The following is a 23422-nucleotide window of genomic DNA, read 5'->3' as shown; positions in this document are numbered from 1 at the left end:
TGTTGATCCATTGTGCCGATGCAATGCTCTTAATATTCAACAAAAGTAGGCCTAAAGAACACACACACACACACACACACACACACACACACACACACACACACACACACAATTAAGACATCAATTTTTACTAAAATATACTATAAGTAGGCGGCCTATAAAGTAGCCTGCTGTAAGGCAGTTACAAAACTGTTTCCTTATCCAATATTTGCAGCCTAGTGTACCAATTTAAGGTATTTGACCAGTGCATGGTGGGAGGAGCTATAGTAGGCTATTGCACAGATAGATGAGGCTTGTAATAAAACCTGTGGATATCACATAGGGCTATGTGGGGAAATGCATTTGAATAAATGTAACAGTTTAGTCGTGGCCTTATTCCAGACATTTCCAATTTAAGTTAATGGAGTTAAACACATGAAAGTCATCAGACAAATTTTTGTCACTGGAGCCTACTCCTTTGCAAAAAAAAATATCGGGTGTTATTTTGAAAGCCATAACCGGAAGTCTAATTGTTAATCTCCTCGCTGACCTGACTATAATGATGCCGCAGTCTGCTGGTCCCGGACCGGCCAGGAAGGCACCCATAAGGTGTGTGCATGTGTGTGGGTCTCCTTGGGAAGTGCCATCCGCGGATTGTGTTGCATTGTGTTCCTGTCAGAAAGTAAGCAGAGAGTCGCGTGAGCAGCAGCAGCAGCAGAAGGCCCATAGAGGAGGTATGTGATGCACATGTTTAGATCTATATTCTGACTAGTTGTCCGTCTACGGGGAGGGAGAGGCTCTGATGGATACTTTGTTTCCATGCCCCCTGGCTACTACACGTCTGGGTGTCTGCCCTGTCTGCTTTTTTTCGTGCCACCCGCCCAGGATCTATTGCAGGCTACATCACACCATCTTAACCTTAGGGGTCTTTGCGTTTCTCGTGTGAAGCCGGTTTGCACTGTTATTATAACGGGCTGCTGTTGATTGTGGATGAGGGAGAGGAGGGACTAGGGCGGACTGAGAGTTGGGGAAGGCGGTTTCTAGGTCGCTAATGATCGCCGTGCAGCCGAACGTGCCGGATGGAGACCGGTTTCTTTGTGTCAAGTGGAATTGCCATCATTTCACTGAAATCACACTTCTGCAGGGAAATTAAATTATTTGCCTGGATAATTACCCAGTTTCATACTAACTGAAATATAGGGCTACTGGAGATTGCATTTGATCTGTAGGAGATGTAATGTATTGAATCGGAGGGGGGGATGAAATATAGAAAGATGAAGTGAAGACATCATTCAGTCCAATATAGTATCGGGGCCTATAGTTTTATGAGGAGCTATTTAAAATGCGTGCCTGTAGTCTTAGTTCTAACAGCCAGGTAACGGTAGCTCACCTGTTTATTATCAATGACTAACCGTAACCGGCGTCAACTTCCTTGGTGGTTACAAAGTAATAGGCCCTATAATGTAGGCCTGATACTAAGTGCATTGTAGTCTGTAGCTGCTAATAGGGGTTGGGGTGCAAAGGACATACTGTACGAGTGTCTTGCTTTTAACTTGCAGCCTCCTATGGCCATCCGATTTCTCCACACTATCATCCATCAGATCTTGATGTGTGAAGGAGTCCACGCCATGCAGTAAAGTTGCCGCACCCTCATACGTACGCATCCTGCACGCACATACACGCAAGCACGCAAGATGGGCACAAGTACACACACACACACACACACACACACACACACACACACACACACACACACACACACACACACACACACACACACACACACACACACACACACACACACACACACACACACACACACACACACACACACACACACACACACACACACACACACCACTTCATATCATTACATTTACACTGGGTGTAAAGGGTAGGGAGGAGGCAGATCTTGGAGATTTATTTTCCTTGTTATTTTCCTTGTTATTTACTTTGTTTATTTAAGTTAGTCTGAAAAGTCACATATTTTTTTAAATAGAGTTAAAAGAGGTGAACACGTAGAATAGAGCAACCCTGGTTGTGACCAGGATCATAGCCAGAATTGTGGAATTACTGAGCGAGTCCCAATTACACCCTCACCTGGCTATAACAAGACAAGGGTGCCTTTACATTTTTTAAACAACTACTTATTTCTCCAATTCTGCAAATATCATTTTGCAATATGAAGGTCTAATTGCTGATATAATTCCCCACACTGCCATGATTATAGGCTACTGGAATCAGTCTATACGATATTCATTATGTGTTTAGTTTGTAATTGTAGAATGCAAACTGCTCAAAAGTTACTAAAAATCCCCAAATTTCCAGAAAAACTACTGAGGACATCAAAGGTATGCCCAGGTTGCGACCCTTACTCTACCTGTGACTTCTCATCACAGTACAGGTGGGAGGATAATTTTCGATTTTAGAAGGGTAAAGAAGCTATTCAGTATTTGTCAAGAAAAAAGAAAATAGTAGTATGATAGTATGGAGACAGGAAGGGACTGGGGTAGAAAGAGTATGGTAAGACATGTAACAAAGGTCCCAAGCTGGAATTTAAAAAGGATGTTGTGTTTACATTGTCTCAGACATTTGACCCCAGATTTTTAATATAAAATTAATAACACCAGTTATCACCTGGGGACCCCTTGTATTTAACTTGCAACCCTTTGTGGGATACTGATCCATTAAGTGAAGCACAGTAGTAGAAAAGTAGAAAGTTGTTTGACATGCATCCTGTTGAAGAAAACCCACCTACATTTACTAAATCCATATATATTAAGCCAATATTGTTCTTTATAGGGCTGCACAATAAGTGAATGTCACTGTAAGTGGCTTTATGCATCTTTAGTCCACTCAAAATAATGGCCTTATTGACCCTTGTCTGCTTTATTGTTATCCACCACTGGACTTTTTACCACTGCATCACTGTCCGCTGGGACGTCAGGTCACAGGCAGTGACTGACACAGCCATCCCAGGCTCAGAGCTGATGTCAGTCACAGCCTGACTGACTGGCCACAGAGCAGCATCACTGATTCTTGTCTCTGCTTGACCTACTACATTATCTCAGAATGAGGCACTGTAAAAAGTTATCTCTCATGATTGTTTTGGTTTTTCAGTAAATCTGCTTTAGCTGTAATTTTTTTATTCTTTTTGTAGTTTAGTTCAGTAGAATTGAATCATTTTACCACCGCTTTAGCAGCTGCTCACGATACCTGTCAAAGAAGGGTTAAAATAAATGAATAAATATTTTCTCTCCTCTTTTCCTTACAGAGCTATAGCCATGTCTTCCAGCTCAGCGAATGTGAGGATCCTGATAAAGGGCGGTAAGGTGGTGAACGACGACTGCACCCAGGAGGCCGACGTCTATATTGAGAATGGCATCATCGTGCAGGTGGGGAAGGAGCTGATGATCCCCGGTGGAGCCAAAGTCATCGACGCCTCTGGGAAACTGGTGCTGCCCGGGGGGATAGACACCAGTGTACACCTGGAGGAGAGCTTCATGAACGCTACCACCGCGGATGACTTCTACAGCGGCACCAAGGTAAACGCTCTGCCGGAAATGGAAAGAAAGAAGATGAGAGTATATATATATTTTTTTGTTTATTTTACCTTTATTCAACCAGGCAGGTCTTTAAGAACAAATGATTATTTACAAAGATACAAGGTTTGGATTGGTGGTAGGGTTACTGCCCTGGCATTGTCCTAATTGTAGAAAAGAGTATAATCAATACTTAACAGCAACATGTTTTTCATTCAGAAGAATTAAACAAGAACCCTTTTTATACAGAAAATTATTTTTTTCATAGAAAACAATGGAGTGTAGTTTTTTTTTTGCTGAATCTCTCTTGATATTCCCTAACTTTATTGTTGTTTGTGATCAGAAAAGTGTGGTTTTGTCAATCATATAGAGGTCTATGAAAGCTATCCACTGATGCTAATTTTAGCCAAGATGTCAGTGATGCTTCTTTAGTTTGATTTTTAATGAGATGAGATGATTTTCTTAATATTTTGGCATAAAATATGTTGATTATTTTGGGTACAACTAGTCTTGCTTGGAAGTACAGTGAGTTATAATCGTTAAGTGATCTTACAGCAGAGGCATCAATATTGAAGGTAGAACCCCAACATTTAGTTGATTAATCAATTAGTTAATGGACAGAAAAATGTATCACACTGTTTTAACAATAACAAGTAATTTTTTAAGCAAAAATTACAAGAATTTTGTATATTGTGTATTAATTAATTTCATACTTTTATCGGACTGTAAAATGAATATAACTATTTGAGATTTTTCAAAGAAATGAATCAGTATATTTATACAGTAGATGTATAGATAATGAAAATAAGTGTTAGCTTCAGCCTTATTCGGTAGTTATGTGTGTTTTTTCATAAGGTTGCAGAGTCTGTTTTTCCCTAACATACTGTAACACAAAGATGATAAGGCACTTTGCTGCAGGCGAGGCGGATAGCTGCTAGGAAAATTGTGATGGAGTCATCATGGCGGCTTATAAGACTGGGATACCCCACTCTGCTTAAGGGCACCATGATGATGACTCATCAATCTGTAGCACTTTTAGATGATGGAGGCTGAGAGATGACGGACGTCTGGCTTCAGTTGTTGTTTTTTTTGCGAGTGAGGAGAAATAGACTGTAGCTGGTAGACACTGGTGACAGACACTATTCTCCACTGTTCTCTATCCCCCCACCCCTCATTCCTCTCTCTCTCTCTCTCCCTCTCTTCCTCTCTTTGCCCCTCCTTGCCTGCTCCGAAATAAGTCCGGCGTAGACAAATGCAGATCAGTTTCTGTTTCCATGGATACCAGGGGGCTGCTGCAAAGACTGCTGCGAAAACCCCTTTCACTCACGCCATTGTGCTTGGAGACAATGGTTCCCAGACCCACGCCCCCCGCCTCGTTCCCCCTCCCACTACACACTACACTACACTACACTCTCTAGGGTCAGCTGACAGATGCTCAGTGAAGCACGCACTCATACACAAAACACACTGTTTCCACTTGTCTCAGGTTATTCAGATGATTTAAAAAAACTTCTAAATCTGTTTTTGTGAGGATGGAAATTAAGAAGTGCTGAAACAGTAAATAAATTATACAGTTAATAGCTTTAAAATGCCCCTTGATAATACTATGAGGGGCAGTGAACCATGTGCTTTAACTACTGACGGATTTATGGTTTCCTTTGCAAGATTTATGCAAGTAACCATAAAGATCAAGAATTATTGGCAAATGAGGCTTTTAATTTTACGCTGGGAGCAGGGTCTATGTTAATTAGCAGATTACAGTCTCTCCAGGATTCATGGGCTTATTAATAAATCAATATCTCCTCCTATCTTCTCTAGTTAGTGTCATCAATTTTGTCTTAAATGGTAATTAATAGAAAAGGAATCTCTTTGATGTCCTCACAGATGCTTTTTATAAGTGTAATGCTTTATTATTTTCTTTTTCCTCATGCGCATGTTATTTATCAAACTTTTATACTATACATTATCATATTTTTTTCCCTTATCATACTATGCACTGGCAGAGCTAGTATTTTTGTACTGTTATCTTTGAGTAACAGCTACTTATGCACATGGACCATACATACAACTTTTTTTTAATCTTGGTGGGATATGTACAGTATGTATTGACAGCATGTGTTGTGTTGTGTGTATATGTATGCTGGCTGCTGGAACACCTACTTTAATCATCCCTGCTGGGATGATTAAAGTATATCTTATCTTTTATCTTATCTTATACCTTTTAATGTACCTTTCAATTGTCCTCCTGCTCAGGGACTACATGTGACGCACCAAAAAACATCAATAATGTTGCACGTGTTGTCACAGAATTACATCTTAAATATTTAAGTGACATGAGAGCTCTGGTTTTTGTGTTTCTTTCAGGCTGCTCTAGCTGGCGGTACAACAATGGTGATCGGACACATTCTGCCAGAGAAGAATGAGTCTTTGCTGGAAGCCTACGAGCAGTGCCGCAGCTCAGCGGACTCCAAAGCCTGCTGTGACTACTCTCTGCACGTGGGGGTTACATGGTGGGGACCCAAGGTACACCAGCACTCTTGCTTACCTTTCTACAGAATAAATATTTTTTTCACAATCATGTAGTTTCATAGGGGGAAACAAGTTTTTAATTGATTGATACGTGCAGCCTGTAATTTCAATAATATTAACTTGTACCTCTGTTAGGGACCTCCTACAATTCCCAGAATAATTCTGGACTGCCTCTGGAGACTTACTTGTAGCTCCCTACATGTGTATGTGGAGACATGGAAAACCTAAAAAGATTTTTTTTTTTAAATGTCAGGACAATGTGAAAGAAAACATGAAAGTAATTGTTGTTGTTTTTATGCTGATGTATGCTGTATAATTGTGAAAACGGTAGTATCAATAAGTAAGAAGCTCTTGTTGTTTGGTTTGCAACAGATACTTTTGTCTGTGCAGTCCATAAGAATAGTGGAGCCATAAGAATAAAATAAATATACCACCAAATTAACAACATGGACATAAAATAAATGTTCACCAACGACACGCCGGAGCTCATTTAAACATTCCCCTCCTCCTGCAGGTGCGGGCTGAGATGGAGAAGCTGGTGCGAGAGCATGGAGTGAATTCCTTTCAGATGTTTATGGCCTATAAGGACATGTTCATGCTGAGGGACAGCGAACTCTACCAGGCTCTGCAGCACTGTAAGGACATTGGAGCAATAGCAAGAGTCCATGCTGAGAACGGGGAACTGGCTGCAGAGGTGAGGGGGGAATCATTTCACCTTTACCTTCTCATCCATATTTCGGTTTATATCTACTTCCAAAAGAGTTTTGTACTAATTTGTTGTATACATAATTCATTGCTTTCTCTTGCCTCTTCCCAGGGTGCAAAGGAAGCATTAGAGCTGGGGATCAGTGGCCCTGAGGGGATTGAAATCAGCAGGCCTGAAGAGGTATGATAGGATTAGCCAGGATTTTTATTTTTAGTAATATAATTTCTCCTGTAGTTCTGTCTGTCAAGCTTCTATGTGTGTCTTTATCAAGACTCTAATATCAATATTATTTCTGTATTGAAATAAATCCCATCTCTTAGTATCTAGTATATTCCTAACAGTCTTCTGTTTCTTTACAGTTGGAGGCAGAGGCGGCCCACAGGGCAATCACCATCGCCAACAGGGTGAGTGAGAACTCTCTACTTCAAGTAAAGAAATATAGTTAACTATAAGTTTTTCTATAAAGTATAACAAATTGTATGTTGTATGTGTGTGTGTGTGTGTGTGTGTGTGTGTGTGTGTGTGTGTGTGCGCATGTGTCTTCTGTTAGGCCCACTGTCCAATCTATTTTGTCAATGTGTCAAGTATGGCTGCAGGAGACGTCTTGGCTACAGCCAAGATGCAGGGTAAGACTTATTACCATTATCAGGTTATTAATTAACAATAACGGAACTACAAATCATAAAATACAACCGTGAGCAAAAAAGATAAAACTATAGATACATTTTGTTTGTTGCCACAAATTCAAATTCCTCATAGTCAAGTCTTGCTATAAAGTCCCCTGAAGTTATGTATGGATATTTAATTTATCTTTGTGTGTTTTAGAGATGTGCCTAAAGGGCCTAAAGGTTTATGTAAAAGTGAGTTATACCCCCTGGAGACTTTATGACTGCAAGTAAAAAAGAAAAAGAAAAGATAAAAAAATAAAAAAGATAAAAAAAATAAAAAACTGTCACCAAGTGCTGGCTTCAAAATACTCCTTTGGTATGGAGCCTTTCATTGACACTGCCGACTATTTTCACTCCATGGAAAAGATGATACACAATATTACTACAGAATCACAAGGGTTAAAAACTGGATTATCACTTTTAGAACACTACTTCTATTCATCTTGTTGTGTTACTAGGGGGCAAAGGTGACATTTTCTCCTGTGTAATGAATAGTACCTGTGTATGTGCTTGTATTTAACAGATAGTGTTTTCCATTCTAATCCTTGTATTTTTGCTCTGCAGTGTGTAGATAGTCATTGGTATGTGTTTTAAAGTGAAACAAGTCCTGTTTTGCCTAATCTTATAATCCCTTGCTTGCTTAATCTCTGCCCCCTCTCTATCAACAGTCTTTTCACTGTCATTTTATCCGGTGTGCCTCCATATTGTACTCTGACCATAGGTAAGGTGGTACACGGAGAAACCACCACAGCCCACGCAGTGCTGAACGGCATGCAGTACTACCATCAGGACTGGGCCCAAGCCGCTGCCCACGTTACCGTGCCTCCTCTCCGCCTGGACCCCAACACGCCTAATTTCATAATGAGCCTGCTGGGAAAGTGAGGAAATAGCTATAACACTCTCACATTAATTGTAATACGAGGTCCGTGTTTCTGGTAATGTAATGCAATAAAGTGACATTCTTTCTCGCTATGTTTCGGCCGCAGTGACACTCTCAATGTTGTGGCGTCGGACCACCGTCCATTCACCATCGTACAGAAAGCCATGGGTAAGGATGACTTCACAAAGATCCCCCATGGGCTTCCCGGCATTCAGGATCGCATGAGCGTCATCTGGGAGAGAGGAGTGGTATGTGTAGCTCCTTTGTTCCAGCCTGGATGCCAGAGAACTTCCACAAATAACACATCTGTTTGGCTTCCAATTTGACTAAAAAACACAGACAGTAGAGGCACGAAAGATACATCTACTCCTGTTTCTTGTACATATGTTGCTTCATTCACATTACGTGTATTCATGATTTAAGGCGCCTCGCCGCCACACGTCGCAGTGTCCCTGGGCAAGACACTGAACCCCAAATGGCCCTCGATGGTTCAGACAGCGCCTTGCATACTAGCTACTGCCATCTTTGTATGAGTGTGTGTGTGTGTTAATAGGTGAATGTGGTAAGCAATGAAAAGCACTTTGGGGCTGAGAAAATCAGTTAAAAACCGCTATATAAGTCAATTCCAGTTACCATTCAAGGTTCATCCTTCAGATTACAAGCATATTTTATATACATTTTGTCTTTGTTATGAATCACAGATTGGAGGTAAAATGGATGAGAATCGCTTTGTAGCAGTGACAAGCTCAAACGCAGCCAAGATCTACAACCTCTACCCCAGGAAAGGGCGGATCATCCCTGGAGCAGATGCTGATGTGGTGGTCTGGGACCCAGAGGGATCCAAGTATGAAACCCGATCCGTCTATTTATCGATTGGCTTGCCTCGCTCAAGCTTTTATCTCCAAATCTCTAAAGCTGATTAGGTTTTTGTCTGATTTAACTGGGTCGTTGTTTTCTGACTATGTGCAGGACCATTTCTGTGGATAACCAAGTACAGGGAGGAGATATAAACCTGTATGAAGGTCTCCGTTGTCACGGTGTACCACTGGTCACCATCAGCCGTGGCCGTCTGGTCTATGAAAATGGCATATTCACGTGTGCCCAGGGCTCTGGAAAGTTTTGCCCCCTGAGAACCTTCCCAGATTACCTTTACAAGAAGATGGTTCAAAGGGAAAAGGTATTTTATATTCTTTTAATTTTTCGTTAGTTTACTTTCATTTATTGTATTTTTCCTTCATTGCCTCCTTGATTTGTTTCCTTAATATCTTGTTTTCATCCATCTTTTGTCCCTTATTATCTTCTTCATCAAAAAAAATGTTAACCTTAACACGTTGTCCAAGAAATTATTTTCTACTCATTATAAAAAGTGTAGTCAGCGATTCTGGAGAAACCTTGTTGCCAAAATAAGTTTGTCAAAATCAGTGAATATCTCCTCATGATCCGCTACCTGTCTGTACCTGTGCACTGAAGAAAAAAAAACATAGGCTCTGTAAACTGGTATGTAAACAAATGGTATGTAAATAAAGAGGCCCATCAAGGTATCAATATGCCCATATACAGAGCTTAGGCTGTGTATTATTAACACTGGATAGGAAGTGGATCATGAGGAGATATTCACTTATTCAAACATTAATATTTGTTGCCTTGAAATGTTCACTAACCTGATTGTATTCTTGTGTATGTGTAATATATGCATATGTGTGTTTTCATGGCGACCTACCAGAGTCAGGCTGTGAAACCTGTTGAACGGGAGCCCTACACAGGGGAAGTTGTTACGGTGACCAACACAGGAAAGAGGGACTTTGGTGCTTCAGATCTGGACACTCCGACGCGCCCCTGCACCCGGCACGGGGGCCAGAGGGACCTCCACGAGTCCAGCTTCAGCCTGTCTGGTAAGAATCAACACATTCCATCAGATATCAGTGAACATTTCTATTTTACTACTGTAAATGTCAGAGACATTTAAGGGAAAAAAAATTAAGGGATTCTGTATTTTGTCACTGCCTTCGACCTTTAAAAACTACAGTATATAGCCTCATGAGGGCGCCATATTAAAAGAACTTAAGTTGACAGAAGCTCTTGTTGACCCTACAGTCAAGGGTTGATCTACTGTTGATGCCTGCATCGGCAGTGGAGGGAGAAATTAAACTTATTTACACAGTATTTTAAGCTTTTCATGAGACAGATCCACACATTTCTTTTCAAAATAATGTTACGAATTGCTTTGCCATCTCAAGGTATAGATGGCTTTTGCCTTCCTATTTTTAAGGCTTCTTCTTCATATTTATACTGTTCATATTAAGACCTACAAAATGCCTAATGCATTTCGTAAAATATTTTTGGGGCGTTTTTATGTAATAATTAGAGTGCTTTGAAGATAGAGAGCTTAGTGGAAATTATACTGTAGGAGTGACGGGCAATGACTTGAACTAGGACCATTACTTTATATCACCAAGCCTACCCCATAGTGGAATAGCATCATATGTACAATATATTGGTGCCTGAGGATTCTTTTCAGTCGAGTATAACCACTATTAAGGAAATAGGAGAACAGATTATATGCCATACATTTAAGATTTATACCCAAATACTTCTAGTATTATTTTAAATTAAATTAGATTAATTGTTTTCAAATTGTTTAAAAAATCCTGCAATGCTTACATCCACCTTTAACTTAACATAAGCTGTTTGGAGAACCCTTTGCAATACTTCAAGAAAATATGTTTTCGCTGCATATAAAATAAATACTACAAAGTCACTGCAACTTGATCACGATCCCTAATGCTCCAGGTGCCCAGATCGATGACAAGCTTCCAAAGAGATCCTCGGCCCGGATCCTCGCTCCTCCTGGAGGGAGATCCAGCGGAATCTGGTAACCAATAAGACGGGCCAGTACGCGAAGGCGAACAAATGATACCTGAGGGGAAACTCACGGCCAAGCACGATGACTTGTTTTTCTTTTCTGGAAGCTTAGAATGTGTGTGTGGGGTATTGAGGTCATGTTTTTGTTTTGAATTTAGCACAGCTACTTAGGACTGTTAAAAACTATATGGCATTGCCAGGATAATATTGAAATATGGATCAAGGAAGACTATTGCTACTGTAAGTGGTTTTAGCTACCAAAATTTTTGTCAAATGTTAACCAAATATGAACAGCAAATACAATTTGAGTGGCCAATTCATTATTTTGGCCGTTGGATCAAGTTAGTGGAAATGTCTTTCAAATAGTTTTAGGAATATGGAGGCGAGTCATGGTTTTTATGATGCGATTGTGTTACCTCACTGTAAGATACGATTTTGCACTTGTATCATGTACTATTTAGATGCCTTTTTACATGATTTAATGTCACAAATATCACACATGTCTTTTTACCGCGAGTTATGGCGAATGAAGTGTAATAAATTATTACAGGGCAGTCAGCATGACATTAATATGTCAGTTATGAAAAAAATCTAGTTGAAATTGACCGATTGAATTGAATGAAAAATATCATGATGCAAGCTAACCTTTTAAATGTTTTTGTTTATTTATTTGTTTTATACTCTGCATTACTTTTGTTATTTTCATACTACTGTGTTGGAATTATTTCTCAAATAAGAATTGAGGTCTTTGTTTAGTAGTTCATCATTGCAGGTTAGCATTTCAGATAATGTTTACAGCCTTACATCCGAATAGTCTTCTGTTCCGCCCCCCACCAAATGTGAATGCACCTATGTTGTGTGTGTACTGTGCATGGTGGCATAGTTAGTATTACTGTTATAAGCACCAATATTGCTTAAGTTATGCAGCATTCTTTCATGATCGTATCCATTTTCCACAGAGAGCAAAAAGTCTCACCCAAACTGCCTTTTTCTCACCTGAGAACACCTACACTCACAAGCACGTCGTCTCACACTGCCGGTACAGAACACAATATGTCGATCGCTGTCGTTTCTTTTAGCGTGGGCACTTTTTACTATTTTGTTGCATTTTGGTCTGAAACGGCAGGGTTCCCAATGTTTATTCTGCCTGACACTTTCCAATTTAACACACCTCTGTGAAGCACAGTATCATAACTGGAAGGTTTGTTTAGCAACTACTACAGAAAAGCACTGATAATACTACTAGTCTTTTGTATTTAGTTACAGAATTTTTACTTGTGAATAATTGTCTTAGTCATTTGTTTTGTCTTTTTGGAAAACACTGCAGTGTAAACAGGGATGCACACACAGATTAAATAACGTTCAGATGAACATGATGTTACAGTAAACAATCCTACATTCATTGTTTGTTTGTTTTTAAGACGGATTTCACTTTTGATCCGTAGAAAACTAAAGTGAATCGTGTTGTGTTTCCCCCCTTCCCAAATGTACACCGGTGCTGAACAATGTGTCGTCACATTGAGTTTTATCCTGTTATCTCTTATTTCGTCTTGCAGCTCTTTATCACATGATTTGAGTGCAAATAAACCACAATGAAATCTCTAACTGAATCCTGTGTCTGATTGCCGAGCCGTGGTGTGGAATGTAGCTCTACCTTACAACTTTTTACAACACTACATTTATTTGGCAGCTATGGTTCTTTGGATCACATTCCAGATGTCCATACGTTTTGTAGCAGTGGCAACAATATTGATTTTCTATGTAAGTAGCTCCTCAAAAACCTATGCAACAGAGGTAAATCTTTTCCATATTGCACCAGAATAGCAAATACAAAAAAGGTGTGAGTTCAGTACCGTTTTTCCCCTTCTCTCCTTCTCATTACATCATCTCAAAACCCCTTCAAGTGTATCTGATGACCCTTAAGAGGTGGCCCTTGACCCCGAGGTTGGGGAACACTGACAGGGAACATGTCCTTGCAAAACAACAAGCATTCTTACTTTTGATCAGCCAGATCAAAAGAAAAAACATTTGAAAACATTACGTTCTGCTTAAAGAAATTTGATGGAAAGATTTTCACGATTTTGTGATATTCAAAACCAAACAATTACATAGTCAACAGCATGTTTACTGAAGTAAAAGGTTTGAATCCTTCTAGCACCACTGCAGATTACTATTCTTATCCAGCAGCTGATAGAAAACATTGTCATGAGGCCTTTTTCTGTATAGTCTGACCTCAGCAAAACCTCAGTCAAAAAAATCCAACCGCACACATCATGTGTCTCCTAGCTGGGACAGGCCAAAGTCCTATTTATAATGAACCTTTAGCAGCATGGAGTCGGGCGCATGCGCAGTGTGAGCTGGATTGTTGCAGACCCAGACTGGGCGGCCCGTTACCAAGCAAGCACTGCACCGCGCAGGATCTGACAACGACGACAGCAACGGGCATTGACATAGGAATAACTGGCAGCGTGATAACAACACAGACTGACACTCGTGAATACAGTGAGTATAAAGGCGTGAAGAATCTCTTTTGCTACTCGCTCGTTTATTTGACGTTGAGTGTATTTCCGCGCAAGCCGTGCTTTAAATTCCCCATGCAATGAGGATATTTCCCGTGCACTGACAGTCCTGAGGTATTCCGGGAGGCCTGTAGAGGGGGCCGCTACGAGAGCAGCACCAGCGTTGCAGGGTTTTTAACCCAAAGGCACACAGCAAACGGCCAGATTTATTGTTCTCGGCTTGTGCTTTGAAATGTCAGCCCCCCGCCCATTTGTCCTCACTAGATTTCAGTATTTTTTTTGTGCCACCAGAATTGATTGAGCAGCCGACATGAACTCGAGCTTTCTAGAAGGCCTGGCAGGTTTTTGGAGAATAGATTTGACTCATCTCTCGTGCGCCGCTCTCGATACAATAATCGATATTTATTGGACAATTGCAACCACTTCAAGGTCTACTCCCCTTAATGTAGCCGAGACGCTATTGTTTTGCCTCATTAACGGTTTTATTGTTAGTGATTTGGTTGTAAATTATTATCAATGTAATTGTAGGCTAGCCAGGGCTCTCTCCCATGGGACATTGCTGTTGTAATGCACGCTGCATGCTGCTGAAGGTGCATTCACAATATTATCCGCGTTATCACCAGAAATCACTGCTTACGTTGCACGTGAGCGTCATTTAGATGATATCAATGCAACATTTAGTGCCACACTGTACATTTTCCCTGATTTCCTCCTACAGACGCGTGACCTTACACACGTTATGTCTCGCTTGTGTTAAATGTGTGTGTTTTTTTACTGCAGTAGTTGTCAAGGTGTTACAGGCCCATTTCGACATGACACCACTGGAAGGTATTAGCAGGAAATCAAAGTGAGCACAGAGAAGGCTGCTGCTGCCAGATGTGTAAAGCTGCTCACAAACCCTGGGGCATTTGTGTTTAATCTAGAGGGGGTGGGATTATATGATGACAACACACCCGTAGATTAAAATTGAAACTAAAGATGCTTCTCAGGCAAAAACATCAAGTTTGATTCCCGCATGCGTGTGGCTTTTGCGACTGCACCGGTTTCTAACCCAGCATAAAAACCTCAGGATTTAAAGGGAAAAATGTAAGTACATTTGAAAAGGGACTCAGGACTCATCAACTTTGGCTTTATGAAAAGTGTAATGGATATTTTCCAGTTTTTTGGGGGGACTTTCTATGGCCAAAACGATTAATTAAGACTATAATAAGCAGGTTAAATCCATAATGCAAATAAATGTTAGTTGCAGCCCTTAATAGGTTTATCAGTTCTGCATTCTTCTTAGTCCAAGGTGTCTGGTAGGTTAGGTAAAGGTCACAGGGAGGTCCAGACGACGGGGCAATGGAGGACGTGGATATCTAAAAGATGGAGGAGGCACCTCTTTATTATGATAAGAACAATCATTTGTATCAAATAACGTAGCGTGGCCAATCAATGTGCAGTTTAAGCAATGAGTATGAATATTTGGATTTGGTTCAAACTGTTTTATTCTTTGGCCCATGCCCGGAACAAAAACCAAATCCCATTTAAAGCTTTTAAGATTTAGCTTACTTACAAAAACAAATCCCCAACTGAATGGTTATTTATCTCTTCCTTTTTTGTTGTTTGTTTCAGGAAGGGGATGGCAGTGAATGTATATTCCACATCGGTGTCTAGTGACAACCTCAGCAGACATGACATGCTGGCATGGGTCAACGATTCTTTGCATCTCACCTACACTAAGATCGAACAGCTATGTACAGGTAAGCACACAGTTTTTGTTGTTTTTTACTAACGACTGTTCAAAAGAGAAATCAGAGGGTGACAACAACAAAAGCTAATTGTTGTTTCTTTTTGTTTTTTCCAGGAGGAGCATATTGCCAATTCATGGACATGTTGTTTCCGGGTTGTATCCTTCTGAAGAAGGTCAAATTTCAAGCCAAGCTGGAGCATGAATCAATACACAACTTCAAAGTTCTTCAGGCAGCTTTCAAAAGGATGAGTGTTGACAAAGTAAGAATACTCATTGTACTATACCACCACTATATGTTTGATCATTGTCTAAGTTAGTATATCACATGAATATACTCAAGCATTCCCCGTTTCCATCCTCCAGATAATTCCAGTAGAAAAGCTTGTAAAAGGGAAGTTCCAGGACAACTTTGAATTTGTGCAGTGGTTCAAGAAGTTCTTCGACGCCAACTATGACGGAAAGGAGTATGACCCTTTTATAGCCAGACAGGGGCAGGATGTGGCCCCTGCCCCCAACCCAGGTGATCACTTTTTCCACAAACCAAAGAGATACCCAGGTAAACCAAACAGTTTTGCCTTTGCTGCACGGTCTTCCTGAGCTTTGGATGGCTCAATAGCGCTCCCCTGCAACCAAGTGGTGTGAGCAGCACGATTCACAGAATGACCGCTGTCTTCTTAATGCCTTGTTTCCACTGGGCAATACAGTTCGGTTTGGTATGGTATGGTACGGCATGGTAGGCTTATTTTTGATACTGGAAACGCAAATAATTGCGTATGTTACCATACAAAACTGAACTGTACTGATCAGTGGAAACAGGGTTTTAGATTCATCTCACTGCCCAGCATTCACAAGCAACATGACACTGTGTGGGTATGACTGAGTCACTGGTGGGATTGCAGTAATCACCACAGTGACCAGGGGGATGCAGCATTAGAGGCGTTGAAAGTCCCAAAATATACAACTCCAATTGTACTTTGCTTTTCCAATTCTAATTGATCGTAATCATTGATGCCAGAAGTCTGACAGAAAAATCCTATGTAGCTATTTGCTCTAGTGTCCTGCATCAAGCAGCTGATGCAAGATGGTCTGCAGTTCCATCTCTCTCTGACAGCTGGACTGATGAGCAAGAAAGTTTGTCTCATTGTACTAACAAGTGTAATGTCCGCCTGACCAGCCCTGCTATGTCTCTGTGAAAGTTTTTTTGCTTGAAAATCATGGCGACCAATCTAATTTGACTTGAAGTGTGTCATAATAAGCCTACTTTGTGACTTTGTCACTGGCAAGCAGTGTGATGTAAATTAGCAGAATGGCTGATTTAAAAAAGAAATTGAATAATGCATGTTTTGTCTTTGAGTTTATTTCAAACACCTCTGCAGAAGCACTTATAGAGGTTTGGCAGGACATAAGTTTAAACTTTTGTTAAAGATTTTGAGTCAGATAATGGTAACATTCTGCCATTTAAAATAATTATTTTTCTTTTTTTTTAATCCGACCATTCAAATTTGTGTCTCTGTCTTGTATCCGTTCTGTTGTGAAACCAATTTGAAATCCTTTCACAAAAATGGCATATCAAAGGCACAACATTACGCTGTAAGCTGATGACATCAGCTCTCTATAATGTGCTATATCCATTGCCACAGATGCTCCAAAGCCAATATAAATGCAGTAAATCAATTGTAGTTAAATAATAAACATTTGATCATCTCTGAACGCTCCAGGACCACAGCGGACATCTCCAACAGTTCCCAAAAACATGCCAACACCACAGCGGGTCCAACACAACACTCCAGCTTTGAGGAAGAATCCACCTTTGTCTAGAAATGGGGGCAGTGATGCAGAGATCATGGAGCTTAATCAACAGGTAGGGTTGCATGCATAGAGACGAGAGCATTACCATGTCACATATCAGTCACCCGTCAATGCAAAGATAAGAGAGCCTTCATGTCATTGTACAGTCACCAATATATCGAATCACAGCTACTGAAATCAATTGGTTTGTTGCATTAACAAGTCTTTTTCAGACAAGATATTTGGCCATGTACGAAAAGGGAAGCACGTGTGTAAATAAATCATGCTGGCTCACTGAGAGTGATGGTTGATGTAATTAATATTGATGCTTTCCTTAAATGATAAGCCTGCAATGAAAACAAGTCTGTTACTTTTAATGCCACTGATGTTGGAGTTCATTTTAGTACGCCATCACACCAAAACAAACTTGTGGTTCCTTTTTCCGACTACATGGTCCTGAACAGCTGATGGAGATGAAGTTGACTGTAGACGGACTAGAGAAGGAGAGAGACTTCTACTTCAGCAAACTACGGGACATTGAGCTGATTTGCCAGGAACACGAAAGCGAAAGCAACTCGGTCCTCAGCAAGATAATCGACATTCTCTACGCAACAGAGGTATCTTTTCATTCTCAAGGACTAATACAGGACGCATTGACTGCACCATTTCCACCAGCATGTTCTGTTCTCAGAGTGAATTACTATAGAGAGCCGAAGTAAAACTTCTGAAGAAAGAAAACCTAAATCCAGAACCCAATTACATTCACAATAACACAAATTACTACAAATCCAAATACTACATACTGTTTTTAAATGCCAATTACTTGATAAGTTTTCTACAGGTGTGTGTTAAATGTCATATCCATGGGCAGGTCAAGGGGCCGTGTCAAGTTATGACATCTCTGTTATAACAGCAGGCACATTGATGTGTTAAAGGTGAAGTCAGCGAGAATGCTTGTTGTCAAAATCACTTTTCTCAAAATCAGTAAATATCTCCTCACTATCTGCTACCTGTCCATACTGTTTGTGCGCTAAAATAAAAAACAGGTTTAATGCACATCCTAGGCTCTGTAAACAGGTATGTTGCTAGCTATGTTTGCCCCCCTTTGTTTACCCTTTGTTAGCATACCCATTAACAGAGCCTAGGCTGTGTATTAACACAGCCTAAGCACTGTGTATTAACACAGCCTAGGTTCTTTTTCCAGCGTACAGCAGAAATATTCACTTTTTTTCAGCGTACAGCAGAAATATTCACTGATTTTGATAAAAAGTAATTTTGACAAAAGCTTTCTCCTGAATCGCTGACTTGACCTTTGAGGAGAATTGTATACCACATCAAAAGATGGCGGCTCATTCAAGAGGACTGAACCGTGTAAAAGCTTTAAGACAGCAGACTACCACAAACAAAAACATTTTTATTGGTTGGTATTATGGATATGGTCAGACAAAGTGTGCTGGATACATTTCATTGTATGCAAACAAATTAATTGTTTGACTTTTTTAAAACACAAAACACTTTTAACATAGAGTGTGTTGTGGATGCCCATTTGTCTTAGTAATAACTTGGATAGTACACCCCAGCAAGATTGATTAAACAGATGCTCTATGAAAGATTGTACTGAGATACAGAAGCTAGTGGAACAAGAGCAAGACGTGATGTTAGGACTTCCACTCTCCCACTAACTTACTTACTGCCCTCTATGCGTACTGGCATGTAGGGCAGCAACAAAGGATCTCCACTACTGTCTGTTTTTTGGGCAGGCTTTTGGAAGGTACTCAAGGTCTGCTTCAGGGCATTCAGTTCTTTCTCCACTGTTCGACTGTTCAACGCCAGGCTTCTTTGAGTCTTCCTCTCTTGTGCTTTCTTTCTGGTGTCCAGTGTGGGGCAGTTCTTGCAATGTCATCCTATTCCCTTCTCAAAATGTGTCCGATCCATCTCCTTTGGCCCTCTATATAAAGATTATATGTTTGGATTTCTGCTTTGATCAGCATTGTGATTAAAAGAACAATTTTAAAAAGCAGAAAACTGTAGTTATATCTTTTTTGTGTGTTTTCCAGGATGGCTTTGCTCCGCCAGAGGACGAAGACCTCGATGAACAAGCTCACCTGGACCAGGATGAATACTGAACCCTTCATATCCCTCAACCCGAATGTCTCCATCTCCCCCTTCCTCCTTTTCTTTTCGTCCTTATTTGTTTTTTACTCTCTCTGCACGCTCTATAAATACTCACTGATCCCAGTCCGTCTTTTCCTTTCTTTCTCATGTATATCTGTTCTTAACCTCCCCTCCCCCTTGGCCCATCCAACCTCTGGCCGTCTACATACTATACACAGCTACTTAGCATCATCATTTGCTGCTCTTCCCTGCATCCACTTTCACAGTAACAATAACAGTTAGTAATGTACGACATATCCCATTTATTTCAGCATGAGTAACGCAGAAAAAAAAAATCGAGCCAGTCTGGCATGGAGGTCGTTATGGCAGTGAATTTTAGGTCTGTAAATATTACCGACATTGGGATTTCTAAGAGAACAACCTCTTTGCTCTTTTGGGAGTAATTTACTTGCCTTTGGTGCAATGTGACACTTTTATTAGAGCGCTGAACAACGCTGCTCCAATGTGCCAAAAGGACACTCCTAAAGCTATTCAAACTGTAACAAAAGTGACTTTTTTAATACCGATTTCTTATTTATTTAACTTATACATAATTTTGATTAACTTTCTGTAGCAAACATGGTGCAAAACCTACTGTACATGAATTGAAAGTTGAGGCCATAATATGTTTTTTTGCTTAAGACAGCGTTAACTCTTGGGTTCTCTTATGGTGGGTTCGTGGCATGTAGAAAAACGCTGAAGGAAATAATTTGGTGTAATGACTCAAGGCATATGATCAGTTGCTCTGCGAATATTCACTACTGATCAACAACATATCTGAGCATGAGAATGTTACACATTGACCGTGAATGAGTGATATTTTGTATATGTACTTTGTGTGAAAATTGTCTGTCGTACGATCCTGGTTAATCACCGTTGTATCTTCTAGGCCAACACACAGGAGCCTTTAAGTTTTAAGGTTAGAGGTGGAAAGCCACCCGCAGACTGACAACAGGGTTATAGATTGTAGCGGTTTTTATGTTTTATTCTAAAATATAAGGGAGCCTGAAACTGAATTAATACAGACAAGTTTTCCTATAACAGCTTTTGTTTTCCCTGCTAATCACACTGGACTTCTAATTTGCTTTAACGGTTGCCCAGTGTGTATGAGTTATAGTTTGGAAGAAAGTCAGTGTTAAGAGATCTGTATCTAGTTTGAACGAAGTAGTCTCCCTGTCCTTCCCCTGGCTTTATTTTTTACTTTGCAAACTGGCTGTCGCCTGCTCTGGATTTGCATTCATTGACCATGTGAACATCTACAGAACACTCATCTTTTGAGTTTTGAATAAATAAACAGTTGTGAAATAAAAATGTGTATGACTTGAAATGTATTCTGCTCCGCCCAAATTCGGGTGATTTCCATGAAAAAATGTTACGAAGAAGTAGCGTTAATGCAGAGGAGCTACATGAATGTCATATTAACAACAGTAGTTGATTCAATCAAAGACCAGCAGGTGGCAGCACAACCCCATCGTGTGTTGGAAGCGAAGCTTCGATCAGTGTTTTTGGGTTTTACACTGTAACCAGAGACTATTTGTAAAGGTAGGCCTACAGTTCACACAGCATACAGCAAAGCCCCCCAAAATAATTATATTTCATAAAGTTTGATTTTGGTTCATCAGACATTGATTGAAGATGACTTCATTGAAATGGAGGGGGATTAGCTCAAATGGTAAAGCGAGCGCTCTTATAAATGAGGCCCCTGAGGTCTAAACCTACTACTTGCTGTAGTTTGGTCTGGCTTTGCGAGACTAAAACGAATGCGACTCAAACGTAGCCTACGTATTTTCAAGACATAAGCCTTGAAAATGGCCATGTCTATGTGTCGGTCTATGTGTCGACTCAAACCGACACATGCCAAACGATTATATGTGAGGGCTGTCATCTAGATTCAAAGCACCGCCCTGTTATGCGGGGCCAGAGGTAGCACGCCTCCTTGACAGGTGTGGGCAATTAATTAGTTGTAGCCAATCTATCCTCTACTGTATTTCATGTTACGGCCTTAGCGACATTAGATTCTTTATTGTCAGGAATTTTTTGTCACAGTCTGTACCTACACATTAAAACAACGGCAATGTCAACACCAACGGTTGTAGCGGAACATTTTTCTGAAACGGCACATTAAAACAATGGTAATAATGAATAACAACTGAACTTACCGTTATCCGTAATAATAATTTTCAGTAATGTCGGATGTAGCATAGCAATTTTTCGATTAAATCACCGGCAATGTCAACAGCCGTTGAAATCTCCGAAACAACGTGCTTGGGTAAAAGTAAGCCCAAGGCAAGAGGCGTGATTGTGATTGGTTAAAAGTAAGCCCAAGGCAATAGACGTGATTGGTTATGGTAAAAGTAAGCCCAAGGCAAGAGACGTGATTGGTTATGGTTAAAAGTAAGCCCAAGGCAAGAGACGTGATTTGGCTTATTTATTAATTGGTGGAAAAGGAAGAACACAGCAAGCGCGATGCGAGAGGTAGCGGGATCGATGCCCGCATCCTCCAAATACATTTTCAGTATTTCTTGGCTTTAGTTTCCTTTCATCTCCAAGTTCATAAAACCTTTGTATAGCAAGTTATTCAAATAGGCCTACAGTGGATTAATTTCTACCGACCTGGGAAAGCTAAATATGCATGGGATACATGCATGGTCTTACCGGAAGTCCTCCAAGTAGGCTACTAGGCCTACATTTTTACATGATTTTTATGTGACTTTATATTTAAAAGATTATGGTACATACCTGTATTACTTTTCACTTTACACTTCTAACCATTACATCGCCAGTTCCGGTACGAAGAGTGGGCTACAAGGCGGTCAAACGTGTCCATGGAGAAGGCCTACTTTTTCAGCTAAGCTAGCGGTGGTTCCAGCAATAATTTACTACCATACCGAAAATTTCCAATACCAGAAAGAAACTAAACGCAACTGTAAACCAAGTCATACTCCCTTTACCAATTAATATATTGGACCAGATCATATATTTGGCTGTACATGGGTTGACCTTGGGGTTGAGGTCGAATGCTAATTTTAAGGACAGCTAGCCTTTTTGCGTTTATTTTACATTTTTGCGTTTATTTTATTGTGACGAATCATGTGACGGCATTCGAAATCATTCACTGTGGATATCCAATCACATCGCAAGTAAAATCCTTCCGCTAAAATGCAGTACAGGACGATACCTTTACCCTTACCTCACCTGACCAAAAGTCACACAAGTAGCCTAGTTTCAAACATTACCTCAAAAATATATTTTTAATATTGCTTACTTAGCCTAGGCCTAATTTATTTGTCTTACTTGACTAGTAGGGAAACAGTTATAAAGTAACATAGAAGTGAATATGCAAATGGCGCTTTTCCACTGCATGGTATCAGCTCAACTCGACTCGACTCAACACGCATTTTTGGCGTTTCCACCGCGAAAACATGGTACCGTACCTGGTACCTGCAGCGGCTGCTTTTTTTGGTATCGCCTCGCTCTAGGTTCCATAAAGTCACTTGGACCTATTCAGTAATTGTATTATTTTTGTAGGCCTATGCTATTTTGTAGGCTTATATTCAATATTTGAATGACTAATCCCTAATTACAAACAAGCAAATATAAGAATGTAAAGCTGCGCACACAGAGCAAAACTAAACACTGTCTGTTGGTCAAGTAACACCCATACATGTGAACGGACGTCCGGACAGCAGATGTTAAGATTAGAAACGTTTGTAGTTGTCACTTTATTCACAAATTCAAAAGTCAGACAAAATAGTTCACACTGTTAACAAACTGTTGAGTTCACAATAAATCAGCACAAAGGTGACAGTCCTTACCCTGCAGCAGCAGCAACAACAACAACCCCAACAACAACAATAATGATAATTATAGTAATAATAAGGATAATTTAAGCAAAATAAAACAATGTCGTCATTGTGAAATAATAAGAAATTTGCACCATTACATTGGAGCGATGGATTTTAGCGAATACATGTCAATATGAGAAAGAGCATGCCTTATTCTGCTAATGTTTATAATATATAACTTGACGGTGTCTTTTGTCAAAAATAGAAAAAAATATATA

General features: G+C 40.2%; 2 protein-coding genes across 3 annotated transcripts; both read left to right on the top strand.

Annotated features, from left to right (window-relative positions):
- Window positions 1-3263: 3263 nt before the first annotated feature.
- On the top strand, window positions 3264-11195 carry dpysl5a (dihydropyrimidinase like 5a; the record flags this gene model as incomplete). Its single annotated transcript, XM_080042049.1, has 12 exons — window positions 3264-3524; window positions 5886-6044; window positions 6565-6744; window positions 6868-6936; window positions 7116-7160; window positions 7307-7382; window positions 8146-8302; window positions 8411-8552; window positions 9006-9148; window positions 9274-9481; window positions 10028-10196; window positions 11095-11195. 12 exons carry the CDS (start codon window positions 3264-3266, stop codon window positions 11178-11180), a joined length of 1695 nt encoding a protein of 564 aa, XP_079898175.1. The 3' UTR covers window positions 11181-11195.
- Window positions 11196-15306: 4111 nt separating this feature from the next.
- Window positions 15307-19375, top strand: mapre3a (microtubule-associated protein, RP/EB family, member 3a; the record flags this gene model as incomplete). 2 transcript variants are annotated; one of them, XM_080041886.1, is made up of 6 exons in its annotated part: window positions 15307-15427; window positions 15532-15677; window positions 15781-15937; window positions 17136-17278; window positions 17670-17822; window positions 19263-19375. In XM_080041886.1, the coding sequence occupies 6 exons, from the start codon at window positions 15307-15309 to the stop codon at window positions 19329-19331; spliced, it is 789 nt and encodes a 262-aa protein (XP_079898012.1). In that variant the 3' UTR covers window positions 19332-19375. The 2 variants fall into 2 exon arrangements, with proteins under 2 accessions (XP_079898012.1, XP_079898011.1); XM_080041885.1 differs by having other exon boundaries at window positions 15781-15973.
- Between the last annotated feature and the right edge of the window lie 4047 nt (window positions 19376-23422).

This window comes from Ammodytes marinus, assembly GCF_949987685.1.
Source record: "Ammodytes marinus genome assembly, chromosome: 15".
In the NCBI taxonomy this organism is placed as follows: domain Eukaryota; kingdom Metazoa; phylum Chordata; class Actinopteri; order Uranoscopiformes; family Ammodytidae; genus Ammodytes; species Ammodytes marinus.
Note: the sequence above shows the minus strand (reverse complement) of the source record. Positions and strands in the feature narration are given on the sequence as shown.